Raw genomic sequence first — 15,742 nt, forward strand, 5'->3', positions numbered from 1 at the left:
CTTGTAAACATACACAAAAAATTTTTTTTTTAAAAAAATAACATTCTTAACTCTAAAACTGCCTGTTTAACTTCAGATGAATGTAACTTTGCCATAACTGTTTGCTGAAAACATTAAGAAATATGCCAAACATTACGTGCAATATGTGTAATTTCAAAAAAATATATTTTTTTACTATATTATCCTTGTGTATCCCACAAGTTGAAACAAAATGAGGTAGCATATTTCTCAGAAATGTAAACGCAGAAAGTAGTACTTTTTGCTTATTCAGAACACTGAACGGAAACCATGACCATTACCTAGCAATTAAAATGAAAAAAAATAAACATTAACTGAACATTATAGGCAAATCCTTTCCTATATTAAAAAAAAACAACAGCTACAAGTTGTAGTAGTGTGCACTATGTATAATTGAAGAAGTGCTAGGATGCTCATCTTGGGTGGATGGAGATTCTGATTGCCGATGCTGATGTGGATGATTCACTGGCAGCAGGGCAGTAGGCTGGGTTGGCTGAAACTGCTGGGACAAGGACCAAGCACTAGGGATTGATGTTGGTGGGATTGTCGTGGTCCAGGCTGGTAATTGTAAGGAATGAGATTGAGGCTGACTAGGCATTGCTGCAGGATGAGGTTGAGGCTGAGGCTGACCAGGCATTGTTGAAGCATGAAGATGAGGCTGACCAGGATTTAACGCACTTGTAAGAGTGCCCATTAGTTGGAGAAACATTTGGTTAGTGGCCTGTTGCTGTGCCTGCATTACCTGGAATCTTCTCTCCTCGGCTTCCTGTTGTGCCTTAAGTATTCTCTCAAAACAGGCAGCCTCTTGAGCCACTTGGCTTTCTTCAGCTCTTTGCAAATCTGTCAGCATCCTTTTGTTGTCCATCATATATGACTGGACTTCATCATCAGTTTTACAAGACTTTTTCTTTCTTTTTCGAGCTTTGGCTCCAGGAATGGGCAGTCTCCCTCCTCTGATGCTTTCTTCATTGACATTGCTCTCTGTGCTTGGATCATCAGACACTCCTTCATCAGCAGCAGCAGTGATTGAGATATCAGTATGGGATGATACATTGCTTGAATCTCCCACTGTTTGGAAATACACAATTTCTCAGTGTTAGTCATATCATTTTAATGCGGATGAAAATATATATTTCAATGCACAGTGCAAAGTGTGTGTGTGTGTCTAACCGTTCCTCAAAAGGAAGGCTACATCTATCTGGAGGTCGCATATGCAGGCTGTTTCGTCATCAAACCTGGTTTATTTAAGTTAACTGAGCAACAAACAACAATTTACGATTAACTAAGAATAATAGTCACCTTTATAATTGTTAATATTCTGAAATAAGAAAGTCTTGATGACGTACACAGCCTACAAATGCGACATACAGAGGATGCAGCCTTCTGTTTGAGAAACGTACGATATAACATGATTACTTTAATGTGAAGTAAATTGATGTCATTTTGGCATAGCGAATGCATATTACAATAGATAACTAGTTAAACCATAACTTTCGAAAAGTGGTAAACTCACCGTCAATATCTGTGTCAGATGCGGTAGCCCGGTCACCTGTGTTGGCATCATTGGAAGAGGACGAAGTTGAATTTTCATGGGACTCAACAACATCCACTGGATCAACGTCCGGTTTTGTCCCAAGTATTTTGTCCAGATCATCGTACCAGGGGAACTTGTCTTTCTCGTTACCCGAGCTGCCTGTTTTATTAAGTGCATCTCGCACTTGGATGTACTGCTGGCGGAGTTTTTTCGCCTTAATCCGGCACTGCTCCACAGACCTATGAAATCCCCTATCCCTGAGCTGTTTGCTAAATAAAGAGAAAACCGCGCTGTTCTTATGAGTTTTTGAAAGTTGTGATCTAATATGTTCATCAGACCAAATTTCTATGAGGTTTCGCACCTCCTCGCAACTCCAAGTCTGTCCGCGACCTGCCATTGTTGTGCTAATACTGCTAATGTAAACTGTCAACAAGCACTTCCTCATCCCATAATGCACAGCGCCGCTGAGTACGGCAGCTGGTTTAGTTCAAAATGCGCAATAATTTTTGCAGTTAGGTCTGTTCGGTCTCGGATCGTGTTCTCACCACAAACGAACCGCTCCAGAGTTCGTTTGAAAGCGTACCGAGACCACCTCTGCAAGCTGGTCTCGGTCCGTTTGTTTGGTCCGCTTTTGGTGCGCACCAGAGTTCGATTGCTGCATTCTCACCTGCCCAAACGAACTGCACCAACTGAGCAATCGAACTCTGGTACGATTCAATCGAACTAAACAAGGCAGGTGTGAAAACCCCCTTAGATTTCATTGCACTAGATGAATTTCTCCAAACTAATAACACGAGGATGTAATGTAACATTGGCCTTCGATGATAACATTACAGAAAGTATGAGAACATTTTCAGAAAGCAGCTGAAATCTAGTTTTACGAATTGGTTAAGCATAACTCACATGCTGTCGCAAACCTTACAGTAGCAGCATGTAGGATAAATGTCTATTTTCCCTATTAGCTTACCTGCTGCCCTGCTGCTCGTGACACTCGTGTAGCTAATAGGGACTTTAAAGGGACACTTCACCCATTTGCATTAAGCTTTGTATAGTTAGAACCCCAGTCATGTTTTTGAATGGTCATGCATCATTTCCTCAGTTGCCGCTGAGACAGGAGAAATACAGATTTCAGTGCTGCACTTCCTTCTTTCAATGATGTAAAAATCATCATTTTGCATCATTGAAAGAAGGAAGTGCAATATCTTTGTTGAGGGGGTGAGACTACAAACACCCATTTTCTCTGTCAAATAGGCACCAAATTCTAAATGTATGTTACATTTCAACTACAAATATGACACATTTTTAATAAAGATTAATGTTTTCACGGGTGAAATGCTCCTTTAAGCAACAGCTGGGAATGGAACGGCTACGGCGACCGGAACTATGCTGTCAGACCGCCGTAGCCAAGAACGTAAAAATCACTAAGCAACCGTAAACAGGACAGCGCAACGCGGTATTAATTCATTTATTAAGATACAAAAATATGTCATTTAAAAAAACAAGAGAAGGATTGCTTTTGGCATTAAATGACAATCTTCTGTCAGAAGAAGAGTTTTTACTATTGTATGATGTAAATAAATCTTAAAACCTAGATTTAAGCAATACTGAAAATGTTGAATACTTAAAAATCTTTAAAATTTGCTTAAATTTCAAACATTTGAACACATATTATATAAAAGACTTTTGGTACAATCATAAACTGATGCAATTACAATGTCATATGCCATAAAACATAACATTTATTTACATATTCTCTCACGTTGTAGCGACTACGGCAAATCAGCTGTTCTCCCGTAGTAGACCGTTACAGTAGAACGTCGCAAAGTAGCAGTTAAATTCGCGCATGCGCAAACCAACGTCAGAATGCCGTTGCCGTTCCACCAGAGGCTGTTGCTTAAAGTCCCTATTTTTGAAGACTCGCGGCTACCGCTACGTAGTGCGTGCTGCAAAGGAAACTCCGCCTACCGCCCCACCTCCGCCAAAGGATAAAACTTTATATTATTTTTTGTATTATTAATGTTAGTGGCAGTTGTATATAGACACGTATTTTTATTCATAATAATATTTATAAAAAAAAAAACATTATTATTTACTATTAGTGGAGAGGGGCACATTACATTTTAAGACAAAAGGGGCAGGGGCTTGAGCCCCTGCGGCCCCTTCCCTGTGCACGCCACTGGGTCAAAATGTGTATAGTGAGAGCATGTTCAACTGAAGTGTAAAAAACAATCTTATTTATGCCCTTGTCCATTGCCTGTTGGATGGGTGAGCCAATAAGAAATGACATTAAGAGTTCTGTCAGCATCTAGCTACAACATGTATTGCACAACAGCTCCAGGTAATCAATCAAAAGCTGACAAGTAACAAAGTGAGCAGCTTATGGACTCAATTGAAAAGCAGGGTAAGTGGTAAAAATATTGCCTCCTTTTTCACTCCTGACTTTGTCTTTTTAGAAAATGCACATGCATTTGATGTGTTTTATGTGATTACATAAAAGATTTCCACTAATTTCACCAAGACTAGAAAGAATGTTTACAACATAAATAAATGAATCGTTCAGAAAGCATTACTAGTTCCATTTTGTTTGACAGCCCGAAGCAGGACCAGTTTCATACATGAATTAGGTCTTGCTAAATTGATTGAATTTGATTTGTGGTAATAAGTGGTTGGTGTTCTGGCATATTGATGACAAGTGTTACCATAAATCTATGATACAAGACAAGAGGATGCTTTGTATTTTGCTCAGGTTAAAAATATAATCTGGTTTGGAGAAGAGACTTAATTAAACTTACATAACACTAGTGTTTCTGCTCATCTAATGTAAATCTTGAGTACCTAGAGTAGTATTGCATCCTTTAAAGCAGTGTTTCTCAAACTTTTTCAGCCCAAGGACCACTTCATCTTCCAATATGAGGACCACCTAACAGAATCTGACTCTAACACGCCCCCAAAAAAACAACAAAATAAAAAGGATAAGCTAAATTTAAGTTTAATATGCAACTGTTTTAAGTCAAAAACAAATTTTTTAAACACAAATGCAATGCTATGTTCAGAAATTATTATATGAATTTTATTTCATTTGAAAAAGTAAATGTAAAATGAGTTGCAGCTTAATATGTCATTCCAAAGAGCCATTAATTTAAAACTGAGGTGGTGGGTATGTGAAGTTTATGGTTGTATCTATGGTAACAATATAATGCTGAAAAAAAATTCCCCATAATGTCCAAAATCACTGAAATTACAGGGATTTTACACATGAAACAAAAACTAGTACATTACAAAACTAATAGATCTGTGGATTTTAGCTGCTTTCAGTTTATGCTTGACATTAAGCTTTATTCTACATTTAAATAGGTAAATAAGATCCATATCACACTCATTGAGAATTTAACTCATTTACTCACTTCAGTGCACACATATCAAAAAAGATCAAAAACATGGAACATAACATTGTTTTATGCAGTTTTTTGTCAAAGCTAATTATTACAGTAGCCCTATTTCAACAACAACAGCCATCTTAATAATTGGCAAACATTAGGCTAGCTTCTAATAAGACAGAATATGTTTTTAGATTTCGCAAGAGCAGTGAAATCAGGTGTATGTTTGTCAGCACGATATGCATACAGTGGTGCAAATGAACTGTTACTCGTTTAAATTGCATTATTGTGTGAGAACGATGCTTTGAATTTTGGAAAAACGGCAGTTTCATTTATTAAGACATGTAACGTAAATGTCATTGTTGATAAGCAAGTCATAATTGAGCAGACTTATCAGACAACAATTGTCGGAAAAGGCAGTGTTTTAAAGCTGGAAATACAACAAATAAAGTTAAAACAGCCATAGAGTCCGGTCTCTTAACTCACCACAGTCAGCTATCGCGTCTTGAGACGCGTGCGCAAGCGGGGGAGGCGATCGCGTTGAACTTGTGGACCAAACCAAAGCGCGAATATAAACACGTGATACAGCTGCTCGCACCAGTCACGTGACTCGCGCTCTGCAGCTCATGCTGTATGAAACAGACGCCCGCGCATCAACTCGTAACTGTAGGGCCCGTTGTCTAACTTACTAAATTTATTCAAGAGATGTCTTTTTTACAGACTACATAAAGGGACGGATCAAATTACCTTGGGGGCCGGGTCTGACCCGCGGGCCGCCAATTGAATAGCCCTGGTATAAACACTTGCCTAATTTAGGTCATCTTTTGGCGGACCACTAGGGGGGTTTGGCGGACCACTAGTGGTCCGCGGACCACACTTTGAGAATTACTGCTTTAAAGGGATAGTTCACCCAAAAATGAAAATTCTGTCATCATTTACTCACTTTCATGTGGTTACAAACCCGCATAAATTTCTTTGTTCATTTCTCAAAATATCTTTCTCTGTGTTCATCAGAACAAAGAAATGTATGCAGGTTTGTAACAACATGACAGTGAGTAAATTATGACAGAATTTTTATTTTTGGGTGAACTATCCCTTTAAATCTCTAAAAAGTCTTTAGTTTTCAGATTTATAAAATACAGATCAGCTCTAGTGAATGTTTCTGGAAAAGCATGAAATCCAAGAGGCATCTAGCGGGAGAAGCGAGTCAAAACACAAAACATTATCCCCCTATCTCTGGATAACTTATCATTTACTACATGTTTGTGTCATTATTTAATATGCACTTACGTGCCATTTTCCAAAATAACAGACATTTGATGCATTTTTACTTACTTGACATGACCTTGGTTGGGACTTTTTAACGAAATCCAGCATTAAAGAAATGTGTTTATCCTCTTCCCTGGACCAACAAATTATATCTATTGTTTCCATAAGCTGACTTACTTGGAAAGCTGAACAAGGCTTTCTTCTTGCGTCCAAAAACATACGTAGAGTGTTTTCAGACCTGATTCTTTGTTTCGGAAACTGGTGTCTCCCTTGGTTTGGTTCGTTTAGGCATATGTGAACACTGCAATCGCGCTCGTATCGGCCACCAAAATAACAGCCAAGACTGCCTGAACGAGGTGGTCTCAGCCCGATTGCTAAATTAACACTGGAGCAGTTCGATATAACTGTGAAAGCCATCTGACCCAGACCAACGAATTGGCTTCTTATTGCTTTTTAAACCATGAACATATCTGACAGTTCTTTGGTGATGAATTCTGAAGTCAACACCATTCAAAGCGCACCTGTTCCTTATAAAATGTCTTCTAATTGCTCTTCTCTGCAATAGGTACTACTCGAAGAAACAGCAATGCTAATGAGCGTCCTCGTCATTCTCGCTCTCACTCTGATTAACATGTAGACGTGCTTTTTGGGGGAAGTGCCCATGAAAGGAATATGGAGTCACCGATACATAAGGCATGTTTGAAAAAAACTTTCAGAAACTTGTAGGAAAAGAAAACATGAGTTTGGGCCAGAAAAACACACTCAACTGCTTTTTGACCCTTTGCTTGTTTAGCATGAGGATTACAACTCTTAAACTGTGTTAATATCTTAAGAATGCACAAAATATCTTTAAACCCCTCTTTAAATGGTAACTTTGTATAATGTATGTAATATTTAGAGATTTTAGGTATTTAAGTTACCTATTGTTGTGATCACAGTTCCAGCAAAAAAGAAAGAACTTCCCAGATCCCAGTGACTAGAGTTGTATGATGTGTCTCCAATAGGACTCACTCCAGCATTAACTGCATCCACAGAGTGCTAAGAAAAGATGACACACAAACAGTTTGGCATATTAAACAATAAGCAATGGTTAATTAATGTCTTTTTTACCCTTTTTCAAGAACTTGAATTATTTGGATTATTAACCCATGGATTGCTGTTCAAAAAACATTATTTACATTTTTGCAATAAATTTAACCTTTACACCTCTATTTTCAGCCTGTCTCAAATGCTTTGTTACTTTCAGACTTCTTTCTGAACTGCTTTGATTAAACAAGTTCGCCCAGTCTGTTGTGACTGGTTACTTGTTTAGAGCATGTGAATTGTCCTGCGCTTACCACGTTGAGCTTATGAGGAAGCACCTGCTGTAGCTTTTCAGCTGTTAGCATCACCCTTAGACGTCATACCCACGGCTAAACATCTAATGTTTACATCAACTGCACTAATCGGAAACACTTTGGTCAACAAGCCAACACCTCATTTGTTGAATTCTACAGAAAGTCTGACAGTTTCGTGTAAGGCCAGACTGGAAACAAAGCAAATATATTGAAGTAAGAAAATGCATACGCTTAAAATTTTACTATGGGAGATGCAGCAATTACAATTTTTTAGATATATTGGTAATATATTTTCTTTAGAAGACATTTATTGACCTAGTTGAACCCTGTGCAATAGCATTACAATGCCAAGTAGAGCTACGATATTGATTACTGTAACTCAGAATGTGTTTAGCCCTAGAAAGAAGGATTTTGACGCCCAAGGAGAAACCCCTATTGGCACCCTCCCCCAAAACAAGATCATGCAATTATATATGCTATATTACATACAAAAACACAAATCATGTAAAGATTATGTGATCATGTAACACTCAAATCTTAATCCTGCCGATCGGTATTGGTAATCCTGCCGAGTTTGCCTGCAATCACCTGCAGTCCCTGCCACATCCGCTGCGAATCACGAGTATAATTATATATATATCAGTATAATCCTGCTCCATTTTCTTTCTGTATCAGCTTTAATAGCTCTCCGAACCTCATTTCTGGACCTTTTAAATTGTCCTTCATCAAAATTTACAAAGTACAAAATTATTTGTTCCAAAATAGCACTCTTTAAGTAAATTAATCAATAGCACACTTTAAGTATACTGGACATTAGTGTGACCGCAAGTATACTGAAGTATATCAAAATTAAATATATTTAGTATGCTATACTATTTTTTCACCAGGGAGAACATTGTTGTTGTCATATATTTGAAAAATTTGAAACATTCTGTTTTCAGTTTTTTGACATGGGGGTAAAAATTTGACTGTAGTTGTTATTTTATGTTTATGTGGAATCCAATACAATAGATTTACCAAAAAATAACAGATATACTATAAAGGAAACTTATATAAAAAACTAGTACTTTAGTAGTTTACTGAGAGTGCTTTAAATAAAGACTTGCAAGTGTTCTGTTAGTGTACTCTTATAGTAAGCTAGTAGGTTACTAATTGTGTGCTGCAGGCGTACTTGCAAGCATTCTTTTACTACACTTTATGGACAGTTGAGCAACTAGAAGCCTGTATTAGACAAGAATGGGACAACATCCAGCTGCTTCTTATATGTACATTTAACAACTTCGGCCTCTTATTGCTACATGCCCAACTTTTTTGGAATCTGTAGCTCTCATAAAATCCAAACTGAGCCAATATTTGGAATTACATTTCAAAATCCAAGTGTGCTAAAATATAAAAAGCTAAACCTCTGTTGGATTGTGGAGTTTCTTTATATGTGGACTTACCATTCCAGGCATGTTTTGTGGGCTACACTTCAATTGTATATACACTGGAGGACACTTTGAACACTTGGACTTTTAGCACACTTGGACTTTTAGATTGTTTTAGGTTTGGTTTTGATATTCCTTTCTTTAAAAAGTCTTGAGTTTTAGTGTGTTCTTTTAAGTACCTTGTCTTTGTAAATACATTTATTTAAGCTGATTACACTTGTTTGTCTCATCATTTTAACTCGTTTAATCTCACACAGTAAAATCGGACCCCTTTTATTTATTTTGTGACTCAACCAATAGGGCTGATTGTTACAACTGATTGTAAGTTATCTCTCTTTAAGAAGTGGGCTTGACCGGCATTGTGAAACGGTTTCCTTCATTTCAGTTTTAACATGCTTTCTAAAATGGGTCTCTGGTATATACATAAGTACATATTTACTTCATCCTGTGTCCATTAACTGAATTGTCTATTGGAAATTGACATGAAAGAGTAAACTAATATATCTTGCCTGAAAAATATATTGCAGTGGCAATCTAATAAAAATAAAAATCTATTTTATTGATAAATTGAGGATGCACTGACAAAAGCCACAACATGTAAAAATAACAATGATCATTTTCATTTGTTTCTTTTTTTTCTCACAAATGTACACCTCTAATTACAACAAAATTTGTAAATAAACATACTCCTGTGTAAATCAAACAACTTTGACCAACAACTTTAGGCATCCTATACAGGAGCAGTATAAATGAAATGAGCATTAATGTGCCTTTGATGTATCATTAATGGAGAGAAAGTGAGAAGACAAGTCACAGACAGGTCACTCAGCCCTACAGGGGTTTTAGTAACAGATGGAAATCTCATACTGAAAACAACAGGAAGCAACTCAGGTGTGAGAAATGAGTTTGTGGGCAGCTGAAGGGCAGGTACACAAGGGCAGAGTCTAGACAGGATGCATAACACTGATGAGTAAGTTTTAGTCAAAATCATTTCACACATTAGGAATAAACGAGACAAGGAATACAAGTTTTCCCGATTTTTAACTGTTTCCACCATAATTATTATTTTCATCTAAGCGAATCTGTTTGACCTCCCTTCCTGTTGATGTTCGAAGTGTTGTCAAACAAAACGGAGCGTAGCTAACTCCTCCCCTACCCTCCCTTAAGTGCTTTCTGAACAAGTCATGTCGCTTAGAGCACCTTTAACATGACAATAGTGCTCAGCCCTACTCTCAATGTGCCTGTTACACCCCAAGCAGTGCACAATGCATCTCACGTGCCACCGATCAGTGACCCCGGATTTGCTCTATACTATACTGCATTGCACTATACACGCACAGGCAGTAGCAGTAGGCTATATGTGATTAGCCATCGCCATCCCCATTAAGTCTGGCTACGTTTAACCTTATGAGCTTGTCATACGCAGTGGAATATCTCACTACAAACACAGGTATCTGACTCCCTGTGTGCAAGTGTTTCATTATTAAGGTAATGTTTCTCCTTCTCGCTCGTGTTCTGCATCCAATCCTGCCCAAAGCAGCGAACTGCTGCAGACCCAAACTTGGTTTTCTATGGCTGCTAGCAGATCACTCCTCTAGATTATACACACACGTCTGCGTTGCACACTGTGTGGTACAGTGAAGGAGTTTGCAACATCTCTGTACAGCTGTTGACATCCTGCACACAGTATATACCTGTCACCCGACACACGTGCGGCGGGCCAGTACTACCTGTTTTAGCGTATAAAGAGTTGTATCTCCTCGCTTGGTGCTGCTGAGCTCTCCACTCTTACATTGCTGTAAGAGCATCTCTTTATGCTTCAGAGATGTGCTGTGGGCAGTCTTTCTCTGTACCGCAGAGGCTATGGGGTTGGATTCGTGCAACATGATCTCACAAAATTCCGTGGGATAGTCACGGAATTTTGTGCTCATTTTTCCGTGGCATTCTCACGGATCTCCGCATTTTTCCGTGGCCCTGCTACGTACTGTCTTTTTCCGTGGCATTCTCACGAATTGGTTACTCAACTGCTTTTTCCTATTTTCAAACCATTTTCGCTTCGGTTTAGGGTAAGATTTGGTGTTTGCGTTAGTATATCACTTTAACTATTGGTTTATACTATTTTTTCTGATTTATTATTTTATATTTTCTAAACTTTAAACAATTGACGCCTGGCATTGGGGTTAGAGTTGGATTTGGGTAGGGATGTCATTTCCTACACATCCTCATGCCCATGGCGTCAATATTTGAAGCACTTGACCATGCGTCAATATGTTACGCCGAGGGTATACCTTTCGCGTCATTTTTTGACGAACTGGGGACTTCAATACTATTACGTCCGTTGCATTCTCTTTCCTATTTTCTTACAATTTTCGCGTCGGTTTAGGGTTAGATTACGCATATTAAACAGTGTACGCGAAATTAAACAGTTTAAACAGTTGTCACCTGGCGTTGGGGTTAGAGTTAGGTTTGGGTAGGGATGTCATTATGTAAATCTAACCCTAAACCGACGCGAAAATGGTAAGAAAATAGGAAAGAGAATGCAACGGACGTAATAGTATTGAAGTCCCCAGTTCGTCAAAAAATGACGCGAAAGGTATACCCTCGGCGTAACATATTGACGCATGGTCAAGTGCGTCAAATATTGACGCCACGGGCATGAGGATGGGTTGGTCATTTCATGTAAATCTAACCCTAAACCGAAGTGAAAATGGTAAGAAAATAGAACAAAACATTTGAGTAACCAATCCGTGAGAATGCCACGGAAAAAGACAGTCCTAGCAGGGCCACGGAAAAATGCGGAGATCCGTGAGAATGCCACGGAAAAATGAGCACAAAATTCCGTGACTATGCCACGGAAATTCGTGAGATCAGGTTGGATTCGTAACACGAGTGTTGTGACCTGCCGAGCTCATTCTGTGAGCTTATTTCCGCTCCACCTAAGCAGTCAGCTGCTGGGATCCAACTGGGTTCACTGGATCATTAGGTGCTAAGGGAGGGCCGCCAGGGGCGGTTCTAGAGGCGGGGCCACAGGGGCCCTGGCCCCTGCTGAAATCTGATTGTCCTCTGATTGGCCCCCGTTCCATCAATCATCAACAAGAAGAGCAACCGGAGAAATAAGTCACAATGACTACAGCTGCAATTCCACCCCAAAACAATTGGCGGCACTCACGGCAGTAATGTGTTGATGCAACTTGGGAGAAAAAGCAGAGGTCTTGGCGCTTATGCTTGAAACTGACTGTGAAATGTGCTATCGGCTTTGGCTTGAGCGATACCAGAACATTCTCATACGTTATGCCAGTAGGCGGGAGAAAGAATCCATATATCCAACTTGAAGTCATTTCTTGGTGAGTCACAAATCCTCGTGTTGGCTGTCATGAAAATATGAAAGGATATTTAGCTCCTGGTCTCACTTATTTTAGGTTTGTTAACTTAATTGCGGAAGGAGCACTTGAAAGCACTGTCGAAGTAAACCAATAAATTTGTTAACATGGCTAAAAAGTTTAGTGGCTTACATGTTTTTGCTAAGATAGCGCTAGCAAAGTTTCTTAGTTAACTTATTTATTTTAATTAGTCAGTTAAGTATGCAATCAGAAAGATATTAATTTATTTTAGAAAATATGACACGTTGATGTAGATTAAACTATTCAACAGTATATCAAATTAATCAACCTTAGAAATATACGCAACATAAACAGAATGATATTAACACAAAACATAACTTTAATACTAAAACAGTGACAAGAAAAAGTTTTCTAATAAATACACACTTTTATTCAATAAAGGTTTTAATTGTTTACTTTAGAATATCCAGCCTTTATATGCAGCCATTGTATGCGTGCAATAAATCTTGGGATAGCCTCGGCTGTTAAGGATCCATTCGTTCTAGACTTAACAGCGCGTAGAAATAAGGACGCATTTTGAGGCTTTATTCTAAGCACCCTTTATAATTAAAACAAAGGAAATAGAAGGTCAGAAAAGGGTTGCCTGGAATAAGTTTTCCAAAGTGGTAAATGAGGATGACATCAGTGCAGGCTACGTAATTTGTGCGTTTAATTTAGGCTATTTATTTATTTTTGTCCCTGTGCGCCGATCGGAGATGGAGTTCACTGCTGATATTCTGAGAGCTTTAGTCTCGCGGCTGTCATCAGCAGCGCCTTGCATCGCCCAATCAACGGATGGCGGGCGGGTGCGGTTTGAAAATTGGTCAAAAACGTTGGTGCGGATGGATGGCGGACGGATGATGAGTTTTGTGATGCGGTTGCGGATGAAATAATATTCCATCCGTGCATCTCTAATACGTACATGTTTAAATACCTCTTTGTTTGTTCTGAATTTGCTGTGCTCTGCTGCACTTTACCTTATTTAAGTGTACTGTATGAGATGTTTAAGCTGGGAGGTAAAATATACCACACTGTTATTGTATTATATTTGATTGATTAATTGCTGTGCTGTAATTCTGTGAGTGAATGACTGACTGACTGAGTGAATGACTGACTGAGTGAGTGACCGAGTGATGCATTGTGTCCTTTATGCACAGTATAAATAAATGAAAAAAATAATTAAGAACTTTACTGGCTCATTTTTTATTAGAGCGTTTGATAAAGGAATGACTGCCAAAATGTATTCGCACCATACTGAACAAATTATTTTGTGTGCTTGAATGTACCCTGTACTTGGCCCCTGAATGTAACATGTGGCCCCTTAATGGCCCCTGTTACAGAAAAAACTGAGGGCAGCACATTACCACCGCACTAGGATAGGGGTGTGTTTCTAATTTGGCAGTCATACTATCCAAAGCTTATTCAGTTTGTAGTACATTGCCAGAACCACTGTATTACTTCTGCTGTCGAGGTACAGAGCCGCTTTTTTGCTTTATCCTTGTTCTATCACTCTATCTTGGCCATCGTGCACTCAAGAAAAGCAAAAGTACACAATTTTTATGTAATTAGGTATTTAATCAATTTTAATACACAATATAAAAGGAATACACAGTATGATTCTATGCTTTAGAATGTAGTGAAAAGTTTTTAGTAAAGTACATTTTTTCCCAAGACAAAAACTCTGACAAAGCACAGATGCTTGGAAAATGTACTTAAAATACTAAGTAGTGTAACTTTAAAGTAGTGTCTGCCTCTGAACCACAGCTGAAGGCTTTTGTAAACAAAATAGTGATTTTCAGAGATGTGGCGAATAGAAATAAATAAAAGAAAATGTAGAAGATTTATTTTCCTATACTAGCAAACACAGATGGATAATGTCCAAACTGTTTTGCACGTTACCACAGGCAGTAGTGTACATTCTCTGTCTAGTATACAGCTCTAGCAACTGTCTTGGCATTTATTCAAAGTCATTACCTCCAGTTACATAACTGCCAGACTGCAATACATATGCACAGCTCACAGCTTGCATGGTGCAAAAGCAACAGCTTATTCATGCACCACCATCCTGCATCATCAATGCTTTGCAGCTTTTACATCTCTGTAACCGTCACTCCTACCTGAACAAACAATGTTCTTCTCTACTGGAGACAGTCAGGCTAGGTCGTTTTGTTATGTTGCTTTCAAATGCTGCTGGTTTTAGATTAAATTAGGGTGTCAGGTTATTGATTAAATTATGGGTGAGATTATGACAGCCTTGTGATGGTGAATTTCATGTTTTGCTCTGCCCATTCTTCTTAGAAGCACATTCTCCTCATTACAAGTTATCACAGAGAGCCTTTGTTTGTGTAAAAAAGTCTCTCTGACACTCCAACAAATGCTTTTAGTCTTGAGTGTTTTTTACCTTCAGTCTATTATTGCTGCTCTTCTTTTAGAGAAGCTTCTGTTTCTTTTGACTTCTGGGAGTCTTGGATTTAACTCTGAAGAACATCATGAGATGTTTGTTCTTTACCAGCACCAACAAAACCATTGGAATTAATAATACAAACGTTGGGTAGTTGGATAGTGCTTCTGTATAGCTCAGTAATAGTGCATTGCTTTAGCAGTGCAAATGTGTCATGTATGGAACGTTTTTGCGGACAATATTAAAAAGGAATTGCAAATGGTATTTGCAATTGCGTTTCCTACTTGTGGGTGTAAAAACCGTGACTTAATTCAAACGCAAATGCAAACTGTTTGCATTTCCGTTTACGCGAACGCACAATATATGCCAAATTTCAAATGTAAAATCAAAGTCCATTTGCAATTGAATTTCGCGTTATGACCCTGCCATATTTCAATCTCAATTGCAATTCATAATTTGCTATTTCACTTCCTCTAGCATCGCGTACGGATCTTGCCAAAACTCAAATGAAATCGCAATCCTCTTTGCATTTGCGTTTCCAATGCCTGTACTTAAACTTGTCAATCACAGTCTTGGGGGTGGGGTTATATTATAGGGCGTGTTTGGAAGCAACTCACTCACAGTCGACCACGCTTCACTGCGCTTAAACGGCCACAAGGGGGAGCACAATAAAAGCTAAAATGATAACGCAGAAAAATGTTTATACATTAAATTATATAATACCTTTGTTATATTTCAGCAATTAACCAAATAAGCTTAAGCACTGTTTATTAGCTTGCATAAACTTGCATTAACTTGCTAGTAAAGAAAGATGCCATTTTAAAGCATTTTAATAAAAAAAGAGCTCATTCTGTGTTAATCAGATGTGATATGAGCTAGTGAAGTATCAAGTAAATGTGGGTACATTAATTCATGCTAATAACATTTTATTTTAATAGTGATTGGTTATGGAAGGACGGGGATGACTGGCTTCTAATGCGTTTTAACTGAGAACAAAAA

At 38.3% G+C, this 15,742-nt stretch overlaps 2 protein-coding genes across 2 annotated transcripts in view; both read right to left on the minus strand.

Annotated features, from left to right (window-relative positions):
- kcnk10a (potassium channel, subfamily K, member 10a) overlaps positions 1–15,742 on the minus strand; it is a 41,936-nt gene that overhangs the window by 11,790 nt on the left and 14,404 nt on the right. The window contains exon 3 of the mRNA XM_065263784.2: positions 7,119–7,236. Within this exon, the coding sequence (XP_065119856.1) occupies positions 7,119–7,236 (118 nt within the window). The remainder of the gene's footprint in view (positions 1–7,118; positions 7,237–15,742) is intronic.
- LOC135745439 (uncharacterized) lies at positions 380–2,300 on the minus strand. The gene is made up of 2 exons (XM_065263744.2): positions 1,532–2,300; positions 380–1,086 (listed from the first exon to the last, which is right to left on the minus strand). The coding sequence occupies exons 1-2, from the start codon at positions 1,995–1,997 to the stop codon at positions 380–382; spliced, it is 1,173 nt and encodes a 390-aa protein (XP_065119816.1). The 5' UTR covers positions 1,998–2,300.

The sequence above is a fragment of the Paramisgurnus dabryanus genome, chromosome 12, assembly GCF_030506205.2.
Source record: "Paramisgurnus dabryanus chromosome 12, PD_genome_1.1, whole genome shotgun sequence".
Classification (NCBI taxonomy): domain Eukaryota; kingdom Metazoa; phylum Chordata; class Actinopteri; order Cypriniformes; family Cobitidae; genus Paramisgurnus; species Paramisgurnus dabryanus.

Bases quoted from the DNA above. Each gene is read 5' to 3' on its own strand.
- LOC135745439 (XM_065263744.2), bottom strand. From the start codon at position 1,997: ATGAGGAAGTGCTTGTTGACAGTTTACATTAGCAGTATTAGCACAACA. The intron at 1,087-1,531 runs GTGAGTTTACCA...ATTTCCAAACAG, and splicing joins ATCTGACACAGATATTGACG to TGGGAGATTCAAGCAATGTA.